General features: G+C 49.8%; 1 protein-coding gene across 2 annotated transcripts in view; it reads right to left on the bottom strand.

Annotated features, from left to right (window-relative positions):
• Positions 1–24,477, bottom strand: part of SRC (SRC proto-oncogene, non-receptor tyrosine kinase) — a 56,078-nt gene that overhangs the window by 10,534 nt on the left and 21,067 nt on the right. Inside the window, exons 3-7 of one of the 2 annotated variants that reach the window (XM_059898797.1) lie at positions 12,193–12,360; positions 10,666–10,955; positions 8,812–8,911; positions 1,203–1,301; positions 924–1,027 (exon numbers count right to left, since the gene is read on the bottom strand). In XM_059898797.1, coding sequence (XP_059754780.1) covers positions 924–1,027; positions 1,203–1,301; positions 8,812–8,911; positions 10,666–10,951 — 589 coding nt within the window. In that variant the 5' untranslated portion in view covers positions 10,952–10,955; positions 12,193–12,360. Of the gene's footprint in view, positions 1–923; positions 1,028–1,202; positions 1,302–8,811; positions 8,912–10,665; positions 10,959–12,192; positions 12,361–24,477 lie in introns of both variants that reach the window. The other variant, XM_059898796.1, reaches the window with a different exon arrangement.

The following is a 24,477-nucleotide window of genomic DNA, read 5'->3' on the forward strand; positions in this document are numbered from 1 at the left end:
AGCTGGGACTTGAACCCGTACCTGGGTCTCTAAAGCCTGCATTGGACAACCATGACTTTCTACAGATGGCCAGGCCATGTGCGTATAGAAGCCACAGGCCTGAGTCTAAGGCCAAGCCCTGACCACATGTGCACACACGCAGGCATGCCTGTGTCCAGTGGCTGCATGATCACACAGGTCCACACTCCCTAGGCCCCTGGGCACAAGAACAAACCCGTAACAATTCACTCCCACACAGCAACCCACAGACAACTCCACCCCAACGTGTGCACACACATGCCTGGACCCACACACGGCATGCACAGCCACATGACCTCTCATAAATGCACACACATGACACGGATGCTCTGCTTTCCCATCTCCCACTGAGCCCCAGGCCCACAGGAAGCAGGAGCTTCATAGCTATGGTGATGGAGAGTCTGCAACCCACGTGCGGAGGGGCTGGAGAGAAAGGGGGTGATCATTCTCTGGTGGGGGGAAGGGACAGGAGAGGAAGAGAGGCCAGGACTGTTGGGGGAAGGGCAAAGCCAGGTCCCAGCACCCAGTCCAGCCCCTGAGGCCCCTGGAGAAGGGGAAGGAGAGGGGCCCATTGCATCAGCACCCTCCCTGGGAACAGCCTTTTGCTCTGTGACCCTCAGACCCCCTGACAACCTGTGCCCATTCCTCACCTGAGGAACCTGAGGCCAGAGAGGCTGGCCTCTTTTGCTGCGCCTGTTGCATCATCTTTTGCTGCATCTCTGGTCACCCCAGAGTGACTCAGTGTTCCTCAAATGGACCTCCCTGCCTTTGATCCTGTCTTTTTCTCTAGCTGGAGGGCTCTTCCCACCCCACTCCATATACCAAACTCCTATTCATTCCACAATACCCAGCTCAAATAACCCACAAAAGGCTCAGTTCCCACTGGTCAGCAGAAGCACTCATACCTTTTGTGGTCTCGCTTTCTCGCACTAGGAAAGTCCCTCTTGGGTTCTCCACATTGAGCAGTAACCGCTCTGACTCCCGTCTGGTGATCTTGCCAAAGTACCACCTGGGGTGGGAGGGAGGAGGATGGTGCTGGTGGTCCAGGCTTCCGCCCACCCACAGTGCCTCTTCCTGGGATGTGGCTGGGGCCCTGGGCAGCCAGACCTCCCACTCTAGCCCAGGAGAGAAGCTCTGAACTGGCAGCGATGGTAAGCAAGCAGGAGGCCAGAGTCGATACTCACTCCTCGGCCTGGATGGAGTCGGAGGGCGCCACGTAATTGCTGGGGATGTAGCCCGTCTGTCCTGTGCTGAGTGAGTGGGCCAGCCACCAGTCTCCCTCTCTGAGCAGGGGGAGAGGGAGGGAGCAAAGGAGAAGGGAACCATCAGCAATGGACCCCGATGCCTGCAATCTTCATAGGTGCCGTGCTGGGGGCTCTTGAGGCTGAGTGAGGTGCAGGGAACAGTGAGATCAGGCCTCTCACAGCTGCCAGGCCGAGGTGACCTGGGACTCTTCCCCTCCCTACCCCAGATGCCTCTTGGCCAAAGCTGACTCAGACGACGACGCCCGAATTCATGGGGCAGAGTCCTGGGACAGGAAGTGATCTGCTTTCCTTCAGATAGACCAAGCAGTCTCAAGATGCCAAGAGCCGCCTTGGGATTGAGAGAGGGAACTCCCTGTCTCTGGGGAGCAAGCAAGTTGTAACAGGAGAAGATTCCTCCTGAGATGGATGTCAAATCAGACCTTCAAAGTCTCCCCAAGTCCTGAGATTTGGAAGCCCAAGCCTGGGAGCTGGTGAGACCTGAGTGGAGGCAAGGGGTGGCTCTTTGGGGGCTTGGTGACAATCCAGGCGCCAACCCTGCAAACTAGAGCAATGCTTGCCTTTGTCACAAATCATGGGTCACACCCACAGGGCTCCTTGACTGAAAACTACAGGCCTCCTCCTGCAGCCTACCCATCTATGGGGGAAACTGAGGCCAGAGGGGGCTGGGACTTGCCCAAAGTCACACAGCGAGTCGTGTCAGAGGGAGCTGAGGTGGCAGAGCCCCAGTACCCAGGGCCCTTCTACACTAATTGCCCCATGAGGAGGAGGAGGAGGAGGAGGAGGAGGAGGAGGTGATGGGGACAGGGTGATGGGCAGGAAAAGCCCCCGGCAGGGCGGGTCCCCTGGGTCTGGGTGGGAGTGGGGAGGGGGCAGAAGTACCTTTGCAGCCATCTGAATGTGAACCAGGTCTGGCTGGAGCGGGGGTCCAGAGACACAGAGGAGGGAGGAGAAAGCGAGAGCCCAACAGGAAAGAAGAGGCAGAAATGGGGGTGGTGAGAGAGAGAGAGGCAGAAAGAGCGAGGGAGAGAGCGGAGCGCCAGGCGGTGCTGGGGACGGGGGAGGGGGGACAAGGCGGGACAGCCACTAGGGCCTCGCATCCAAAGCAATCAAAGGGGACAGGGAGAGGGTCGATGGGGAGGGAGGAGAGGCCAATGGGAAGGGCTGCCTGGGAAATAGGGTCCAGCCCCCTCCCATTCCCACTGTGCAGATGGGAAGACTGAGGCTAGAGAAGCAAAGGCCTCTGCTCAAGGTCACGTCACGCAGCCAGGCCCAGGTTCCTAACTCCCAGATGAGAAGGAAGCCTTCCCTACAGGGTGCAGTGGGGCTTGATACCTTGCTGAGCTTCTCCATCCAAGGCTGCCTTTGACCTCATCACAACCCTGAGAAGACACACAGCAAGCAGGATGTGCTCCCCCATTCCCCATCACCGGGACACAAAGAGAGAAAGGCCCTTGCCCACAGCCACAGTCTGGACTTGAACCTGGATCCCTGGCTCCTGGTTTTTCTGAGCTGCCTCTGATCCATATTCTTCAGCCCATTTTGAAGATGGAGAAGTTGAGGCCGGGAGAGAGTGGGGCTGGGGGAGCTCTTTGAGAACAGGTGAGTACAGGTGAGCATCGCAGAGCCAGGGGCCCAGCCAGGTGGGCTGAGGCTCAACCAGAGAGTGTGGGTCCCTTCTGGATGGAGTGAGGCGAAGAGAGAGAGATTGGGGCTGTGCGGTCTGACTTGGCTGTGAGATCACCGCACGCATGCTCAGGCAGGGGCACGAGCTCACATGGGGATCTCTGCGGGAGAGGGAAGGCCCTGGAGTAAGAGGGTGAGGCCCACCTCAAGGAAAGAGCCTGAAGATGCCCAGGCCCTCCATCTACCTCTCTGTGTGCACCCATATGGGGTGGGGGATCCACACTTGTCTGTCCCATTTGACCCTCAAGGCCACCCTGCTAAGCAGGAAGGCAGGCCTCAGCCCCCCAGATGATGAAACTATGGCTCAGAGATGTCTAGGGACCAGCCCAAGGACACACAGCACCCAGGCTGAAGTAACCCAGCACTTTCTTTGTAGAGTTGGGGAAACTGAGGCACAGAGTGGGGCAGAGACTTCCCAAGGCTACACAGCAAGGACTCAAATCACAGGGAAGAGCTGAGATCTTCCAGTCCCAAGTCTTCATTTCACCAAGGGGGAAAATAAGGCATAGAGAAGGGCGGTGATTTGCCCAAAGCCACACAGCGAATCAACAGCAGAGCAAGGATGAGAACCAGGGCCCCTGTGTGCCCACAGCCAGACACAGCAGGCCTCCTGGACCCCTGCACCCTCCCCAGGCCTCTCAGAGGCTCAGACACCCTCAGGAAAACCAGGGGAAGATGGAGGAGGAGGCAGCAGGACTGGGCCAAGGTCTAGGTCAGAGACTACAAAATGAGGCAAATTGACAAAGCAAGAGTGTGCAAGCTGGCTGGCCTCTGGGAAGCCCCCAGCCACCCACTCACAGTGGAAGGCCGGCAGGAGCATGTGCCCAGGGGCCAACCAAGCAGGGCCCCAGAAGCAAGGGTGAGGGTTCAGCTCTGCTGACACTACCCAGACTTCTGCCAGCAGAGCCTCCACCTGCCTAACATCAGCCCATGTGTGAGTCTGGGCTCGCAGTCCAGTTTGGGGGTTTTATTTCAAGGGCAGGGATGGAGGTGCACTGCAGTCTCACTAAGGATCCAAGGTCCACCTTCAGCCTGGCCCCAGCTTGAGAGGTACCTCCGAGCCTGAGCGCCAGAATCAGAGCATCCTGGCGCCAGCCCAGCTCACCACTTGCAGGCTGCATTACTTTGGCCCTGCAGGACCTTGGTCCTCATCTGCAGGAAGGGGATACTCATGCCTCCCTCTGAGGATGTAAAATACCGGCACAGGGCCTGGCACATAGTAGGTGCTCAGCGTGCATGAGCTGTTAGTATCTTGATTTGGCTAAAAAAAGAAAAACAATTAAATCTGCAACTCTATGGTACTCCTCCCCACTCTCCAAAATGTTTTAAAAAACCAAAGCAGCTCAGTTCCAGTCTCCGATAAGGATTTGCTGTGTGACCTTGGGCAAGTACCCTGTCCTCTCTGGGTCTTAGTTTCCTCATCTGTAAAAAGGAGATAATATTCACAAAATCTCCCGTGCAGGCAAAGTGTGTAAATCAGTCAGCATCAAGCCAGGCTTTGGGTAAGCTGACTACTGTGATTATCATCTGAGCCTCAGTTTGCCCACCTGTGAAATGGAGATATCAAGCCCCATCTTCCCAAGCCAATGGTCTGGGAGGCTCAAACCTGCCTCAGGTGGCTGTGAGCTGTCTCAGCCAAGGATCGGCGACTGCCCTCACAATGAGGGGCCCCATAGCTTCCCAGATCAGTCCAGTCTGGTGGGGATACCGATCTGAGCCCGGCTCAGAAGTAACAGTGGTGTAAACCTAACAGGTTGAGCAGATGTACTGCATCTGGCACCTTCCCTGGGGCCTGGATCCTATCAGATAGGCAGGAAGAGGGAAGGAAGGGAATCACACATTCCCTGCCTGACCCCTCACCTTCCCACATGTGGCAAGAGGAGAAAGCACTGGACCAGGAGTCCCCGAGCTACAATTTTACATCCTAACTGCTGTCACTAGCTGTGTGACTTCACGCTACTGACCTCACCTCTCTGAGCCTCAGGATCCTCTTTTTGGAGCCTAATCCTTGTGGCTAATTCAGGCTGGCGTGTGGATTGGGAGTGTGGCAGCTTTGGAACCTGGGACGTTATGCCAGTTTGGGTCCTTCTATTTAACTCATTTGGGCTGTTGGGACTGGCCAGAGAAGCCGTTTGGGGATTACAGGCAAGCCAGGGCAGCTGGGTAAGGCCCAGGCAGTCAAGTTTCCGAGCCCTGAGGCCTGGACCCGTGGTTGGTAGGGAGAGAGCAGGCTGAGGCCAAGGCAAGTCATGTGAGGAGGGCAGGAAGGGGTCCCTCGCCCCACGGTGGGGAGTAGAACTGGAGTGCCCAGGGCAAGGGGGCAGAAGTCAGTGCCTGCTGGAGCTCTCCCCCAGAGAAGCTGCTGGAATAATCTGGGTAGGAGGAAAGGGCAATTTAGGAAGCATCCCAGAGTCAGACCCAGAGGGGCTCTGACTCCTGGAGACTCAGACACCGGGGCAGGGGCTCAGGGCAGTCACACCTCAGACCCCAGTGGCTTCCCCGGACCCAAGGCCACACAGCACCCAGGATTCTAGGAGCAGAACCGTTTGGCATGGAGATCCAGGGAGTGGGAGCTCCAGGCTGCTACTGTGAGGACCCCAACCCAGCCAGCCCTGGCCAAACCCCAACAGGCAGGCTCAGCCTTAAGCTCTCCCTCCCCGACTCCCAGCCCAGTCACAGGCTAGACTCAGAAAGTCCCTCATTCCTACAGGGAGGGGAGTTGGAGCAGGGAGTTCACAATAATAGACCTTAAGCAATAACAGTGGAAGGACATGCAGGGTGGTCCCTGGGTGAGGTATGAGACATGAGCACCTCAAATGTGGGTGGCCCATCTTCCACTAAGCCTCTCCCCCCCATCCCATTATCCCTCCTCTTCCTCTAATGCCAGCCCCCAACTCTCGCAGAGGAGCAGCTGAGCTTTGTGATGTGAGGAAGGGCTCCCCATCCACTCCCACCCTCCCCCACCCTCCAATCGGGGTGTCTCACTGCCATCCAAGGGCTTCCCACAGATGGGACTCCATCACTTCCTGGCAGCCCCCAGCCCATCATGGAAGGCAGGAAGAAGGAAGGGAAGGGGCTGGACAAAGGAAGAAGTGAGGGCTGCCCTCTGACTCTGAGTGAAAGAGGCAGAATCAAAGTTTTGAGAGCTTTCCTCAAGCTGTGACCCCCTGAGACACTCTTCCCATCGTTGCTGGTTGAGATCCTCCAGTACTTCAAAGCCTCTAACCTGAGGCATCCTCCCCAGCTCGGGCCCTTCCCTCCTCCTGGCTCCTCTGCACCTCCACGGAGCTCCTCTTCCAAGGGCTCGGGGTCATGCCTACCCCTCCCAGCTCTGCCACTACTAGCTGTGTGACCTTGAGCAAGTCACTTCACCTCTCTGGGCCTCAGTTTCCTCATCTGTAAAATGGAGCAAGTAAGCATTTCCACTTCCCAGGGCTGTGGTGCTGTATAAATAAAACAATGCAACTGCTCCACACGAGAACAGGCCCACACTCGAGGCACAAGAGACGGTGGCTATTTTATGACTGTTCACTCATCTCGTGCAAAAGCACCACCCGGGCACCCACAGTGTGCTGAGCAACAGGTGACGGGGGACCCAGAAATGTGGCAGGCCCAAGAAAAGCCCTCAAGGAGTTCCCAGTTTGGGGGGAGGGAGATACAAACAGCTGGAACCATAAGAGAACTGGAGCGGGACTCTGAATTGGGACTCAGACAGAAGGGCGTGGGGGGAGCAGGGAAAGCCCCCTCCCCCCGGGAGAGCAGCGTAAGGAAGGGAGAGATCTGCTGCCCAAGTTCCAATCCTGGCTTTGCTACTTGGTAGCTGTGTGACCTTAGACAAAGGCCTTCACATCTCTGAGCCTCAGTTTCCTCATTTGCAAAATGGAGATGGCCCCTCCCCCATCACTACAGCCCTGGTGGGATGGCAGCAGAGCAAATACAAGGACATGGGTAAAAATGCCTGCTACCTCTTTTCCCCTTTGCCTCACAAAGGGGGCAGTTCTAAACTGGATCTTGAGGGATGAATAGGAGTTTGCCAGGCAGAGATGGGAGAAAGGGCGCTTTAGGCAGAGAGAACAACATGCACAAAGGGCAGGGAGGCATGAAGAAGCAAGAAATGCTTGGAGACGGTGGAGACGTCCAACCTCCTTAGCCAGGCCTTCGAGGATGCTCATGGATCGATTCTACTCTACCCTCTAGAACCTTCTCGCCCTTCCACAGCCCTGAAGGCAACCAGCCCCCTCCAGCCCTGCACCTTCCCACGAGCTGCCTTTCTGTGAGGGGGACTGCCTTCTACCACTCCCTCCATCCCCTCGACTTCACTGTGCTTCCTTCAAGGTCCTGCTTGAAACTCCCAGCCCCTGTGGTCACCATCAGAGGGGGGGCACACAGCAGGGGCCCTAAGGCCTGAGCTGACCCCGGCCCCGCCCTCTGCCTGCCACTTGGCCTGGACTGGGGCTGCATCCCGGCCACACTCTGGCTCCAGGAGGGCATGGCTTTCTCCACCGAGGCCTCACTGGGCCCAGCACTGGACCCTGCATGCAGCTGGCACTCAGTGTGGGCTGAACAGGGAGGGGATGAGTTAGCATGAGGTGGATGGGGAAGAGGTGAGATGGGGAGTGACAGGCGTGACGGGAGGACCCTCCCCATTCTCAGCCTGGGATGAAGGTAGGGATCTGGTCAAACTATTAGGGGTGAGGACAGAAGCTGGGGAAGCCGGAAGGGGTGCAACCAAGGGAGCCAGAGACCATATGAAGCACATGCCGGCGGCAGCCCACCCCCACCAGTGAAGCGCCCCTACCCAGCCCGCCGCCCACGGAGTGTGTACACACCTGACATCCACCTTCCTCCTAGGGCCAGCGAGAGACAAGCAGAGAGGGAGAAGCTGAGAGAGAGCTGGAGGGAGCAAGCACGGGCCAGGAATGGGGAGGGGGTTCCCCGAGGCTGTTGGGGGGATGGGAGGTGGCGGAGAGGGGACGCAGGCCCTCAGAAGGCAGGAATGCAGCAGGCATGGAGCTGTACCCCTCGGTCGGCAGCTCCGCCCCCAGTGGGATCACCCCAGCTGTGACCACCCTTGGGTGCATGACCCAAAGCCTGCACCCCCCTACCCGCCATGACAGGTGTTGCACCCCACCTCACTGCACTCTAGGCAAGGAAAGGAGGGGAGTGGGGAGGAGGGGAAGGACGCCACCCCATGGCCGGAGCCTCACCCACCCCTCGCCAGTTCACTATCCCTGCTCACAGGGGCCCCCATTCCCCCATATGCCAACTTGGCCCTAGGATGCCCCACCCCAAGGCTGGAGTCCCTGGAGGTGAAGTAGAGATGCCCACCACGGTGCCCCGCCCTCCACCCCTATCCCACCATCTCATCCCCATGCCCTATCCTGACCCCTCTCACACTGGGTCCCCAGGATGGGTCCCCCAACCCTCCCAATGAGGGCCCTCCCTCTACATCTGGAGACTCTACTGGTTGCCCAGGCTCTCCAGCACCTCTGTGGGCACAGCCTCCAGCTCCACAGGCCCTGCTTTTTGTAGTCCTGGGTCGCCGGCCCAGTCCTGCGCTGATCACACGCCCCCGTGCAGGTTCTGGGATCTGGAGTGCTGTGCTCTGCCGTCCAGTTACTGCACCCAGATCCCTGTCCGTGGAGCCGTCCCAGACCCCCGACCGCCGGCGCCTGCCTCATCACCCCCAGAGGCCCCAGGACGGTTCCCTGCACCTCAGCTGCCTGGACACCCAGCTCTGCCTGCTGCCCATCAAGCTGGCCCTGGGACGCTCAGAAGTGGCTCTGTCCCAAGACCAGGCCCAGGGCTGGGGTCCTGAGGGGCAGTGGGGTAGGGGGGCACTCACGTGTTGTTGACAATCTGGAGCCGCTCCCCTTTCTTGAAAGACAGGTCAGTCTCTGTCCGCGACTCATAGTCATAGAGGGCCACAAAGGTGGTCACTCCACCTGCACAGAAGGTGGGGAGTGTCAGAACGGCCAGAGCCATGGCTGGGGGGAGAGGTGGACAAGAGAGCCTTGCACCCTGGGCGGGGCTGGGGTTGGTCTCCCACCTCCAGCCCAGAGGCCTGGTCCCATTCACTGGGGGTGGGCCTCTACGCATGTCCCCCTGTGTCTGTGTGTCCCGCACGCTTGTGAGGGCGTGTAGGAAGCACGTGCGTCTCTCCACCTCTGAGTGTGCCCACTGGGCTTGAGGGGATGCTGGGTGTTGGCTTCTCTGTTTGCTATCTGTCTTCCCCACAGCACCAGAAGTCCCCAATAACAGACATCTTTGTTTTGTTCCTAGAGCCTGGTGTATAGTACGTGCTCAAGAAACAACCACTAGATGAATGAAGCAGTGAATGAAGGAAACTGCACCTGGGGACGCAGCTCTTTTCTGGGGAGATGTGACTCTGGATGCTTCTGTGTGTCAGGGAAGATCTTGGCTGCAGGTAACTGTCCCCTCCGAAGCCCTCTCTGTCCCCCCATTTGAAGTTACAACCTCCAGCCACACATCCACCAACACTACTCCCTGCCCGTTTTGCTCTTTCACAGCAGTTACCACCCACTAACACCCTGCACGGTTTACACACCTTGCTCTTTGCTTCTCTCCCCCACAGGGGTTCTGTCTGTTTTACACGTTGCTGTGACCCCAGCACCAGAAGAGACCTGGCACACAGGAGGGGCGCCACAACTATCTCTTGAACAAACGAATGGGTATGTTTGTGGGTCTGTCTCACTTGGGTGTGTGTCTGTGCCTGTGTGTTCTCACTGCACATATGTGCATCTGTGCATCTGTGAGTCTGTGGGTCTCCGGGATGGCATTTCTAGCTGGGCACGTGTGTGCTTTTGAAGGGCTTCTGACCACATGTGTCTGTCTCCATCTGGGAGTATGAGGTTTTTTGCATATGTGTGTTTGTATTTGTATACATTTGCGTTGGGTGTGTGTCTGTGCCTGGAGGGTGCACATCCATGTGTCCCTGCGTGTGTCTCTATGTGCATGGCGTGTCTGTTTACGAAAGCGTCTCTAGCTTAGCACGTGTAAATGTCCTGTATGGGTGTCTCTGAATGAGTTGCTGACTGTGTGTGTGTGTGTGTGTGTGTGTGTGTATGTGGGGGGGGGGGGCTCTGTGTGAGGGTGTCCGGGTAAGAATGCACGTGTTTGTGTGAGGGTCTTATGTCTGTGTGTCTCCAGGACCACATCTGCATCTCTAAGCATCCTTCACCTGGCGCTGCTATACCCACAAAGCGCCAGCAGAGGGTGCAGGGGCGCATCTCGGCATTGGGCCGGGCCTCTGAAGACCCCAGTTCTCTTTCTCCCTTCTAACCCGCCCCGCCCCCTTGGCCACTCACCGCCTCCTGTCCTGATCCATCTCTGGGCTGACCAGAGCAAAAAGCAATGCCTCAGACCCGTCCCCGTGCTTCCGAGAAACCCCCCGGCTCTCTGGGCCTGTTTCCGCCTATAGTCCTGTATCTCTAGGGCCCTTTATACGCTACATCGGATTCACCCCTAAAGGCAATGGAGTGTGCACCACACTTTCCAGTTTATAAAGCCTCCAGGAAACCCCCAATATTCCCTAAAGCCAAGTAACCCCCAGACTCCTCCTGGTCACTGAGCGAAAGAAACAGCAGCCCAGAGAGGGGGCGTCACTCCCCCAGGGCACACAGCCCTCCTGGGGGAGGGGCCAGGGCCACCCGGCTCCCACACTCCCAGGTGCACTGACCAGCCAGGGGCCCCGCCCTCTGCGGGGAGGTGACTGTGTCGGAGGAGTTGAAACCTCCGAACAGCTTGGGCTCGGCGGCTGCAGGGGCAAAGGCCGTGCTGGGGCCCCGGTGGCCATCAGCGGAGGCCGGCTTGCTGGGGGTCTGTGAGGTGGGGAAGGCACCCCCGCCGCCGCCGCCGCCGCCGCCGCCGCCGCCGCCGCCGCCGCCGCCATGGGTGTTATCAGCAGGTTCCAGGCTGCGGCGCCGCTGGCTGGCATCCTTGGGCTTGCTCTTGTTGCTGCCCATGGTCCTGCTGGAGACGAGAGAGGACCCTGGGTGAAGGGCTCTGGGAGCCGGCAGGGTTGCCTAGGCCCCTTAGCCTGCACTCCCATCCATTCTACAGATGGGGAAACTGAGGCCCAAAGAGGCCTCTTTGGGTAAGTTACCTTTCAGAACCTCAGTTTCTCCATCTGTAAAATGGGAATAGTGATGGCAACCATAAAGGGCTTCCTGGGTACAGGGCCAAGCACAGAAGAAACACCTCATAATCAGAAGCTCTAACCTTCCCCACCTTCCTCTGAGTCACTGTTTCTGCCCCTCGTGGGCAGGGATAGTATCTTGAGTCATGCCTATGTCCCAGGCATATAGGAGAAGGCCGAGGGTTTGTTGAGTGAATACATGACTGACTGAAATTGTCTAACACCAGTGGGAAAGGTGATAAAAGTTGCAACTAGGGCAGGGATACAGCAGGCAGCTGAAAGGAGAGATGGCTGGGAGCTCACTCCAGGCCCAGGGCCTTTGCACATGCTGTTTCCTCTGCCTGAATGCTTTTCCCTGACCACTTGAGCAGAGTAACTCATGCCTCCTTCAGTTCTCAGCCCAAACGTTGCCTCCTTGGAGACAGCATGTGGGGGGTGGGAGAGAAATGTTTAGGGGTGATGGATTTTCTTGACTGTGCTGATGGTTTCATGAGTGCATCCATGTGTCAAAACTTATCAAACTGCACACCTTACACATGTGCAGTTTATGGTATGTCAATTATACCTCAATAAAGCTCTTAAGGAAAAAAAAAATCAAAATCACCTCCCTGGGAAGTGTTCCCCAACTTCTTTCATTGGTTTAAGTCCCCTTGCCTTTTGTGCCTCTCCTTGATAACATGTGGCCCAGTTTTGTGTGTGTGTGTGTGATTACATGATTATCGTCATGGGCTTTTGTCTGTCTAGTTCACTGCTGTGCTCCCAGTACCCAGCACAGGGTATGGCACACAGTAGGTGCTCACTAAACAGCTGAATGAATGAGTGTGAATGTGTGACTATTCACTAGTTAAGAGAGTTCTGAGCCAGAAATCTGGGAGGGCTAGAGATCGGGAAACACAGAGAAACCCAAGTTGCAAACTCCCCAGTGACGCCCATAGCCCTGCCACCCCCCTTTGCTCCCCACGTTGCCATCCGCAGGTCCTCATGCAGCCTAGCCAGGGTCTCCCCACACACCATGGCCGCCCCTCCCAGCTCCCTCATCTTGGCAGCCCTGATGGGTCATCACCTCACCTGGTGCAAGGCAGGGGCTATCCCAGAGGACCTGGGAAGCAGCCTGAGGTCTCAGCACGAACACCAGGTGTAGAGTCGGCGGTCTCGGACTAGAGGCCCTGATCTACCTCTCCCCGCTGTGTGACCCTAGGCAAGTCACTTCCCCTCTCTGGGCCTCAGCATCCTCATCTGCAAAGTAGGGAGAAAACAGATTTCTCAGAACTGTTGGGAGGATATGACTAGAAAGAGAAATCATCAAGGTTCTGTCTCTTGGGTCATGATTTATCAGGCTCTGACTCTGGCAGGCCCAATACTAAGAGCTTCCCAGACCTGAAATATCCTTTACTCCCCCAAAAGCAAGAGTGATAGTGAGGCCGTGTATGGCATGGCAGTTAAAGGTGGGCTCTGAAGCCAGACTCCCCAGACTCAGATCTTGGCTCTGCTCCTAATCGGCTGTGTGACTTCAGGCAAGTGACTTAACTTCCCTCTGTGCCCCACTTCTTCATCTGGAAATGACCGTGACAACTGAAGGGGGCAAGGCAGAGTGCTGGGAACACAGTAGGTCACCCTGCCACATCAGCTATTACTGATACTGTGATTCTGGACACACTGGCGATATAAGCTCCGAATTATTCTCCAGGGGATGCTGCAGGCCCTGAAATCAGTCCAGAACTTCCTCTGGGAAACTGTGAATGTGGAAAAGTCCCCTTGACTGGCTGGGGCCTCAGGCAAGACTGTTTGCCCTGAGAGCCAAGCCCAGCTCTGTGACACCCCTCCCTATGTGAACCTTAGCCAGTCCCTGTAACCCTCTGGGCCTCAGGCTGCCCATCTGCACAATGGGGGCGTGGCCTGCATGCTCCCTGGGGGCCATCCAGCTCAGAGAATGTGGGGCTGGGGAGGCCCTGGGGAGACCTGCTCAAGGGATATGCCAACGGGCCTGGGAAGGCCAATTTCTATGGCAACCCAATCCGTTGAGGTCACGATGCCCATCAGTGCTCATACAGTTGGTGTCCTATGGGATCTACTAACCCGGTTACCCACAGCCCCAGGCTCGATGGAGGCTGAGCCCCAACCACCACATCCCCACCCACCTGCTCCCTGGTACAGTATTCACAGCACCAACTGTACAGCAAGCTCTCTGCCAGTCACCACAGGGGGACACAGAGATGAACTGGCCAGGTCCTGCCTCAGAGGGTGCATGCTCCAACAGGGGACTTGTTTGTGGGACTTTGAGAGGAAATAAAAGTTATAAAAACACATTAAAAATATTTTTTAAATTTTAATGAAGAACTTTCGAAGAGCCGAAACTTTCTTTAGAATGAACTAAATGATGAAGAGTGAGCCCCCTGTCACTGGAGGTAATCAAGGACAGGAGAAAGTATACTTGGCTGATGTGCCATGGAGGGGGAGGGAAAGCCAGGGCTGGAACTTGAAGGCCCTTCCAGCACCAAGAGGATGCATGTGCCCACTTGGGAGGGGGCAAAGAAAAAAGCTCTCGACCCCTAAGCTCTTACACTAACCAAGAAGACCACCCCCCACTGAGACACTCAGAAAAAACATAAGAGGTCCTTCAAGACCAGACTAAGGTGGCCCAGGGCCTCTGCTTGCAACGTTTGTTGGTTTGTGCGGTTTGGGATTTTGTTTTGGGTTTTTTGGGTGTTTTTTGTCCCTGTGGTTGATTCTGATTATACAAGTACCACCTGTTTGTGGAGAGGTGGGCGGGTCGAGGTTAAGGGCCAGAGTACCGAAGCAGACTACCTGTGTGTGAATCCCAGCCCTACAAGCCCAGCGTGGGACCCTGTGCCTCAGTTTCCTTCTCTGTCAGCTGAGGATAACAAGAGTACCCATGTCACAGGGCTGCTGGGAGAATCCATGAGGAAGTACACGGAACAGGCTTGGGATGCTGTGGCACGCCGGCAACCTGCCTCCAGAGGACAAGCCCCTGGGCACGGCGGTGCGTTTCCTTCCGGCGTCATATGAATATAGGACTGTATATTGGGATCCATCTAGTGCCCTTGACTCTAAGCTCCCTGCGGGAAGGACCGGGTCGGACCCATCTCCATATCCCTACTAGGTGCTCTGAAATATTTGCAGAATAGACAAAAGACTAAATGAGCACAGATTATGATTTGCATCCTGCTTTGTTCCTGCAATGCCATGTTGTAGAGACCAAGTATCATTCTGCAATATTCAAACACTCCCAGAGCCTGGACCTTGTACTGGGCCCTGCTCTAAGCACTTTGCAAATATTGACTCATCAAATCCCCATGATAATCTAGGAAGTAGATACTAATAGTGTCCCTATTTTACTGATGAGGAAGCAGAGGCACAGAAAGGTTGAGGCACCTGCCTGAGATAACACAGCGAGGGTGAGAATGAAGGAAAGTGGGGACATGAAACCACACTGGGCGGCAGGAATCAGGGGCTGCTCACAGGGTCCACCTCCTGCCCTCCGACCTCCCTTTCACGTGAACAGCAAGATGGGGTGTGAGTGGATAAGGCAGCCTAGCCCCATTCCTAGAGAAAGCCCAAGATTTCAAGCTTTGCCATAGCAGAGTGTGCTAGAGGAGGGACAGCACATTTAGGGTGGGGTCTAGTCCCTGCAGGGCTGCCGCAGTGCTGTGTGACCTTGAGAGAGACCGCCCTTCCGGACCGTGGTCTCCTTTCTTGAGGCAGGACCCTGTCTCAGAGCCCAAACGCTAAGTCACCATGAGCTGCCCATTTGAGAAGGGACAACTCCCCACATCTTTTCCGCCACTTGCTCACTCCAAGGCAGAGATAGATCCTTGGGGTCCAAGAGGAAGTTGGGGGGGGCTCCATACTCGGTGTGTCTGAGGCTCCCAGAGGAAGGTAGCCCCTTTCCTCTGGGGAGCTGCTCCTGACCACAGGCTCCGGACAGAAGGCCTGCACTATCGCTACCGTGAGAGGTATTGGGATGCCCTATAGCGCCTCCCCATCGGTGCCCCCAGCACTTCGTGCTCAGCGGGTCCCAAACTAACTTGGTATCTCCCTCTACGACTTCCCCTCACCCCATGTCTCCATCTCAGGGCTGGTTCGCCCGTCCTCCCCGCCAATCTTCCTCAAATGCATCCCTCCCCCCACCCCATCTCCACTGCCTCAGGCCAGGCCCCTGTCGTCCTGACCTGGGACAGCAGTGGGGGCCCCCCCTCCAGGGCGCCCTCGTCCAGCAGCCAGAGGCATCTTTGTAACGCACACAAACAAATAGGGCCCCTGCTCAACACGGTCCACGGAAAACTGGAAAAGACCTAAGTGTTTATCAGGGGGGGACTGGACAAATAAAGGATGGTCTGTTCATCAAGTGGACAGCGGTGCAGGTAACCAAACAGAATGAGAGCTCGGGGTGGCCTGGGAAGATGCTCACGACACACTATTTAGTGAAGAGGAAGATGGCACTGTAGAATGTCCTCTGGGCCACTCGGGGCCACAGTTTCCTCATCTAGAAAATGGGGGCAATAGTGCTACCTATGTCAAAGTGTTGGTGGGAGGATTAAAGGGAATGCAGACAAGGCCTTAGTGGGGTGCCTGGCACGTAGTACACATGAACTACAATTATTTCTGTAAAGGAAATTAGCATGTGAATGTGTATGTGTGTGTGTGTGCAGACGTGCACACACATGTGCCGTAAGGTTTAGAGAAAATTCTGGAAGGAGTCCAAATTCTTCACAATATTTAATCCAAAAGGTGTGAAAGAGGGAAAGGAAAATCCCTTCTTTACTTTACACGTTGTGTCACTTGACATTTAGAAATTACTTTGTCATGATTTTTTTTTCAATGAGACTTAAACAAACATTCAAGAGCTTCCCATCATCCCCCTCTGGATGAGGCCTAAACCCTTCAGCTGGGTCCATGTGGCCCTGTGGAGCTGGGGCTGTGGCCTCCTCCCATGGGCCCCCTACAGGAGGGCACCACACTCTCTCACCTCCTGGCCTTTGCCTAGGCTGTGCCCCTAGGCACAGATACTTACAACATCCAGAAGAGTCCAGAAAAAACTGTAGTTCAGTCAGGTCATACCCGCTCCTTCCTTCCTGACTCTGAAGAAGGTCACCTCCACCTCTTCTAAGAGTGGAGGGGAGGCCAGGAGCTTAGGAGTTGAGAGTGAGGACTCCAGTCAGATCTGGGTTTAAATCCTGGCTCCACTACTCACTAGCTAAATCTTCTTGGGCAAGTCACTTCACCTCTCAGTTGCCTTATCTTTAAAATGGGCGTAATAAAAAGGAATGAAATTGAGTTATTTGTAGTGAGGTGGATGGACCTAGAGTCTGTCATACAGAGTGAAGTAAGTCAGAAAGAGAAAAACAAATATCGTATGCTAACGCATACATATGGAATCTAAAAAAAAAAAAATGATTCTGATGAACCTAGGGGCAGGACAGGAATAAAGACGCAGACGTAGAGAATGGACTTGAGGACACAGTGGGGGAATGGGAGGCTGGGACGTAGTGAGAGAGAAGCATTGACATATATACACTACCAAATGTAAAAGAGATAGCTAGTGGGAAGCTGCTACAAAGCACAGGGAGATCAGCTCGGTGCTTTGTGATGACCTAGAGAGGTGGGATAGAGAGGGTGGGAGGGAGGCTCAAGAGGGAGGGGATATGGGGATATATGTATGTGTATAGCTGATTCACTTTGTTGTACAGCAGAAACTAATACAACATTGTAAAGCAATTATACTCCAATAAAGATGTATAAAAAAAATGACAAATAATAAACAGATAAAAAAATAAAAAATAAAATGGGGGTAATAATAAACTTAACATCTGAGAATTAAGTGAGAGAGTCCACGTGCCAGGCAGAGAATAAGTGCTTGATAAACAGCGCTCACTGTCGTTTGCTGTTATTACCGTTACAGGCGACGAGAGGAGCAACGCAAGAGGAAGCAAGAGTTAGTGGCAGGGCCTTGAATGCCAAGCACAGAACTGAGCATGTTGCATGCAGTCGATACTCAATTGTCCCCACAGCACAGTGAAGTAGGGACTACAACTCATCCACTTTACAGATGGGACCAAAGTTCAGAGAAGCCAGAACCTTGCCTAAGGCCATACAGCAAGTGAGTGCAGCAGAGTTGGGATGCTCGGGGATCAGGAGAGTGCAGTCAGAAGGCACCTCTGGTGCCCCCCCCCACTGTGCTGATACCCTCCCTGCCCCAGGCACCCCCACCATTCCACCATCTCCACCTCCCTAACACAGAGGCAAGACAGGTCAGAGGTCAACCTCTGACATCACCATCCATATCTCTGGACCCTCCAAGGAAGAAGAAGCATCATGGAAAGCCTGGAGCCAGAATGCCAGGTTCAGATACCAACTTGCCATTTCCTGGTCATGCAGCCTCCAGGGGGCCTCAGTTTACCCCTTATCAAAAATGGGAATCTGTGTAATTGCTCCTATATGATTGGGCTTGAGGGGAAAACATGAGGTAATACTGATAAAGTACCTGGAACATAGGAAGTGCTCAATAAATAATAGCTATTATTATCATCACTGTGGAAGACGTCTCTTCAGATCCTTGTTGTATTTTCTAACCACTCTTACAATTAAGCAAAGGCGTCCAAAATTCCAACTGTGTGTAAAGCCCTGTGCATGGCCCTGGAGAGATTGTCTGGTAGAGTTGATTGGAACCAAGGCCTACAAAAGCCACTTCACAGGGAAAGAGTCCAGAAAAGACAAGCATGTCCACTAGTTAACCTTGCTCTAAGGTGCTTGCCAGTGCGATGAGCTAAGAAAAAGAAATGGATGGAATAAAATGGAATTGGAAAACAGATGATGAGTATCATCACTTGCAGCTGTTATCAATATAGATCTGAGAAATCCAAGAGAATTTTCCATAAAACTATTGAACAAAAAGTGAATTAAGTAAAGCAGAAGGAAATTAAATGTAATATCCAAAAATCAATAATGTAGCTATATACCAACAGCAATCAGGAAATAAAATGAAAGAAAGCTTAGCATGGGAATTTCCTGGCATTCGAGTGGTTGGGACTCTGAGCTCTCACTGCCGAGGTCCCGGGTTTGATCCCTGTTCGGGGAATTGGGGTCCTGCAAGCCGTGCAGCGTGGCCGGAAAAAAAAAAACGAAAGCTAAGCATTGCAAAAATATAGATTCTTCCTAAGTAAATCTACAAATTGAATGTGATCCCAATAAAACCCCAACAGGATTTTTTTTCTAACTAAGCAGGTCAACTTTCAAGTTTATGAGTAAATTATAAGAATAGCCAGGAATGGGACTTCCCTGATGGCACAGTGGTTGAATCTGCCTGTCAATGCAGGGGACACGGCTTCAAGCCCTGGCCCGGGAAGATCCCACATGCTGCAGAGCAACTAAGCCCATGCGCCACAACTACTGAGTCTGCTCTCTAGAGCCCGTGTGCCACAACTACTGAAGCCCACGTGCCTAGAGCCTGTGCTCCGCAACAAGAGAAGCCACCGCAATGAGAAGCTGGCGCACCGCAACAAAGAGTAGACCCCACTCACCGCAACTAGAGAAAGCCCGCGCACAGCAATGAAGACCCAACGTGGCAAAAAAAATAATTAATTAACTAGGAAAAAAAAAAGAAAGAATAGCCAGGAAAACCTTAAAAAGAAGAGCAACGAAGAGAAAATAGTCCAACCAGGTAGTAAAACTTACTATAAAGTCACAATTAAAACTGTGTGATATCAGTACAAAATATATATAAATTAAAGGAGCAGAAAAGAGGGTCCAAAAATTGTCCCAAAACATATGGAAATTTAATATATTATGAAAGTAGCATTTCATAACAGTGAGAAAAAGGTAGACTATTTTTTTTTTTAGACTATTTTTAAGACAGAGTTGGGACCAATGATCTGCCATCAGGAAACAAAGTTGGATCTCGATCTCACTCCACATGCCTATAAATTCCAGATCAATCATATTTAAACCACACAAAAATAAAACCATAAACCTCTAAAATAAGGTGGGAGAATAAGTTTTCTAATCTCAGAATGGGAAAAGCATTTCTAAACATGACCAAAAAACCTAAAAATCTTTTTTAAAATAATAAATCAATCTACATAAAAATCTAAAACGTCTGCATGGCTTGATAAACATCATAAGTTCACAAGACAAACCAAAAGCTAGGAAAAATATTTGTAACTCGTAGATAGACAAAGGTTTTTTTCCCTTAATGTATAATGAGCTCCCATAAAATAAGAAAAATAACCACAGATAGTTTACAGCAAATGAAATGGTACTTAAACATATGAGAAGATGCTCAATCTCACTTAGAAGATAAATCACATTAAAACTACACAAGCCACCCAGCAACAGCAGAATACACATTCTTCTCAAGTGCACATGGAATATTCTCCAGGATAGACCATATGCTAAGCCATAAAACAAGCCTCAATAAATTTAAAAGGAGTGAAATCATACAAAGTATGTTTCTGATAACAATGAAATGAATTAGAAATCAGTAACAGAAATAAATTTGGGAAATTACAAATATGTGAAAATTAATGCACCTAATAACCAATGAGTCAAAGAAGAAACCACCCAAAAAAGTAGAAAATACTTTGAGATGAATGAAAATGAAGACACAACTTATCAAAATGTATGGGATGCAGTAAAGTAGAACCTAAAGGGAAATGTATAGCTGTAAATGCCTATATTAAAAAAGAAGAAAGATCTTGAATCAATAACCTAAACTTCCACCTTAAGACACTAGCAAAAAAAAAAAGAAGAAGAAGAAAAAGAAGAAGAGCAAACTAATCCTAAAGCAAGTGAAAGGAAGGAAATAAAGATTACAGCAGAAATTAATGAAATAGAAGATAAAAAACAATAGAGAAAAATCAACAAAACCAAAAGTTTGTTCTTTGAAAAGATTAACAAAATTGACAAACAAGAAAATTGTTCTGAACAAGAAAAAAAGGGAGAAGACTCAAATTACTAAGACCAGGAATGAAAGAGAGGACAACTACAAATCTTACAGAAATAAAGAAGATTTTAAGGAAATGCTATGAACAATGCCATGCCATGTCAACAAATTAGATATCTTGGATAAAATGGACAAATACATAAGAAAACACAAACTACTGAAACTAATAAGAAATAGAAAATTTAAATAAAGCTAAAACAAGTAAAGAGATTGAATTAGCAATTTTAAAACATGTCACAAAGAAAAACTCAGGCCCAGGTGGCTTCACTGGTGAATTCTACCAAACATATAAATAAGAATTAATACCAATTCTTCACTTGGGAACACTTCCCAACTCATTCTATGAAGCCAGTATTACCCTAACACCAAAGCCAAACAAAGACATCATAAGAAAAGAAAACTACAGACCATTATCTCTTATGAATATAAGATGTAAACATCTTCAACAAAATACTAGCAAACTGGATCCAGCAACATATAAAAAGAATTATACATCATGACCAAGTGAGATTTACCCCAAGCATACAAGGTTGGTTTAACTTCTGAAAATCAATCAATGTAATATACCATACCAATAAAATAAAGGACAAGAACTATACAATAATCTCAGTAGATACAGAAAAAGTATTTGGCAAAATCCAACACCCTTTCATGATAAAAACACCCACCAAACTAGGAATAGAAGGGAATTTCTTCAACCTGACAAAGGGCATCTATGAAAAAGCCATATCTAACAACATACTTAATGGGGAAAGACTGAATGCTTTCCCCCTCAGAAACAAGACAAGGATGTCTGCTCTCACCAGTTCTATTCAACATTGTACTGGAGGTTCCAACCAGGGCAATAAAGGAAGAAGATGAAATAAAAGACATCCAGATTGGAAAGGAAGAAGTAAAATTTTCTTTATCTGTAGGTGACATAATCTTGTATATAAAAATTCCTAAGGATTCCACTAAAAAAATTATGAGAATAAACAAGTTCAGCAACTTGCAAGGTACAAGATTAGTATATAAAAATAAATTGTATTTCTATACACTAGCAATAAACAATCCAAAAATAAAATTAAGAAAATAAATTACAATATCAAAAGAAGACTTAGAAATAAGGTTAACAAAAGAAGTGCAAAACATATACTCTGAAAACAACAAAAATTGTTGAAAGAAATTAAAGAACTAAATAAATGGAAAGATATCCCATGTCCATGGATTGGAAGACTATGCATTATTAAGGTGGCAATAGTCCCCAAACTAATCTATAGAGTCAACACAATCCCAAACAAAATCCCAGCCTACTTCTTTGCAAAAATTGACAAACTGATCCTAAAATTCATATGGACAGTCAAGGGACCCAGAATAGAAAAAACAATCTTGAAAAAGAGAAACAAAGCCTGAGGGCTCACACTTCTCAATTTCAAAACTTGCTGCAAAGCTCTGGAAGTCAAGACAGTGTGGTACTGGTATGAAGATAGACTTATAAATCAATGGGAGAGAATTGAGAGTCCAGCAATAAACACTCACATTTATGGTCAATTGATTTTTGACAAGGGTGCCAATATAATTAAATGGAGAAAGAAGAATCTTTTCAATGAATGCTGCAGGAATAACTGGATACACTCAGGCAAAAGAAGGAAGCTGGGCACCTTCCTCAAACCCTACACAAAAATTAACTCACAGTGGATCACAAATCTAAATGTACAAGGTAAAACTTTAAAAATCTTATAAGAAAATACAGGCATAAATTTCCCCACTTTGGATCACAATAGTTTCTTAGTCATGACACAAGCAAAAAAAGAAAAAATAGATAAACTGGACTTCATCAAAATTAAAAACGTTTGGACTTGCCTGGTGGTGCAGTGGTTAAGAATCCGCCTGCCAATGCAGAGGACACAAGTTTGAGCCCTGGTCCAGGAAGATCCCACATGCCACGGAGCAACTAAGCCCGTGCACCACAACTACTGAGCCCGTGTTCCACAACTACTGAATCCCACACGCCTGGAGCCCATGCTCTGCAACAAGAGAAGCCACCGCAATGAGAAGCCCGCACACTGCAATGAAGAGTAGCCGCCGCTCGCCACAACTAGAGAAAGCCCATGCACAGCAACGAAGACTCAACGCAGCCAAAAATAAATAAATAAAATAAATAAATTTATTAAAAAAAATTAAAAACGTTTGTGTGTCAAAGGACACCATCAAGAAGGTAAAAAGAATCCACCAAATGCGAGAAAATATTTGCAAACCATATATCTGATAAGGGACTTGTATCTAGAATATATAAAGATCTTTTACAACTCAACAAACAAAAAGAGAAATGACCCAACTTAAAAATGGGCAAAAGATCTGAATAGACATTTCTCCAAAGAAAATATATGGCTAGTAACTGCATGAAAAGATGTTCTACATTATTAGTCATCAGGAAAATGCAAATCAAAACCACAGTGTGATACCACATCACACCCACTAGGATGGCTGTAATTAAAAAGATAGAAAACAACAAGTTGTTGGCAAGGATGTAGGGAAATTGGAAACTTCATACAATACTGGTGGGAATGTGAAATGGTGCAGCTGTTTTGAAAAAACAGTCTGGCAGTCCCTCAAAAGGTTAAATATAGAGTTACCATATGACCCAGAAGTCCCACTCCTAGATATAGACCCAAGAGAAAAGAAAACATATCCACATAAAAACTTGAACATGAGTGTTCATAGAAGCATTATTCATAATAGCCAAAAAGTGGAAACAACCATATGTCCATCAATTGATGAATGGGTAAATAAATGTGGTATATCCATATAACAGAATATTATTTGGCAAGAAAAAGGAATGGAGTACTGATACATGCTACAACATGGATGAACCTTGAAAACATGCTAAGTGAAAGAAGCTAGACACAAAAGACTACGTATTGTATGATTCCATTTACATGAAAGTTCCAGAATAAGCAAATCTACAGAAACATAAAGTAAACTAGTTATCACCTGGGGCTGAGGGAGGAAGGTCTGAGGGGCAGTGGAGACTGACTAAATGGGTTACACAGTTTCTTTCTGGGGGTGATGAAATTGTTCTAAAATTGATTGTGGTGATGGTTGTACAACTCTGTGACTATACTAAAAACCATTAAATTGTACCCTTTGGGGGAGGGATAAATTGGGAGGTTGGGATTGACATATACTTTTTCTTTCCTTTTTAAGAAAAAAGTTGACATATACACACTACTATATATAAAATAGATAACTAATAAGGACCTACTGTATAGCACAGGGAACTCTATTCAATACTCTGTAATGACCTATATGGGAAAAGAAGCTAAAAAAAAGTTTACATATGTATAACTAATTCATTTTGCTGTACAGCAGAAACTAAAACAACATTGTTAATCAACTGTACTCCAATAAAAATTCAAATAAATAAATAAATACATACATAAATACATACAAAATAAATAAACTGTACACTTTAAATGGGTGAATTGTCTGGTATGTGAATTCTATCTCAATAAAGCTGTGTTTAAAAAAAACAAAAACAGAAACACTACACCAGAGGCCACTGTTCATCTATTAGATTGGCAGATCCCCAAATTCTAGAGCAACCTGTGTTGGTGAGAGCGAAGGGAAGAAAAGGATGTGGTGTGAAGGTACATCAGTGCCACCTCCGTGGTCCTCCGAAGGACCATCTGGCCATATCTAACAAAATTACAACTGCACACATTCTGGGACCCTGCAATTTGGGATTAAACCTAGAGGTATCCTCACACATGAACACTAAGCATACGATGGAAGATATGCATTGCAGAATGGTCTGCAATAAGCAAAAGGCTGGAAACAACCAAAAGGAGTCTTCTCTAATCAAATAAAGCATGGTCTCCATCCACACAATGAATACTATGCGATCAGGAAAAAGAAAGAAGCAGCACAAAATGATCTCCAAGGCACACTGTCAAGAGCAAACAGTCACATGTAGAGCTGAGTATACCATGCATGATCACTTGAGGTTTTTAAATTATTTTTTCTAACATCCATGCTTACATATGCCTGGACTCCCTGGAAGAACACACCAGAAACTCCTCCCCATGGCTGCCTCTAGCAAGGAGACCTGGGTGCCAGAGAGGTTTACTTTTCCCTGCCTTCTTTTGTACTGTTTGAATTACTTTTTACTGTGTGTGTTAATGCTTTTTCTTTCCTTTTTAAGAAAAAAGTTGACATATACACACTACTATATATAAAATAGATAACTAATAAGAATCTACTGTATAGAACAGGGAACTCTACTCAATACTCTGTAATGACCTATATGGGAAAAGAATCTAAAAAAGAGTGCGTATATATATATATATATGTGTATATATATATATATATATATATATATATATATATGTATATATATATATATATGTATGTAT

The sequence above is a fragment of the Balaenoptera ricei genome, chromosome 15 (genome assembly GCF_028023285.1).
Source record: "Balaenoptera ricei isolate mBalRic1 chromosome 15, mBalRic1.hap2, whole genome shotgun sequence".
NCBI classification, from domain to species: Eukaryota; Metazoa; Chordata; class Mammalia; order Artiodactyla; family Balaenopteridae; genus Balaenoptera; species Balaenoptera ricei.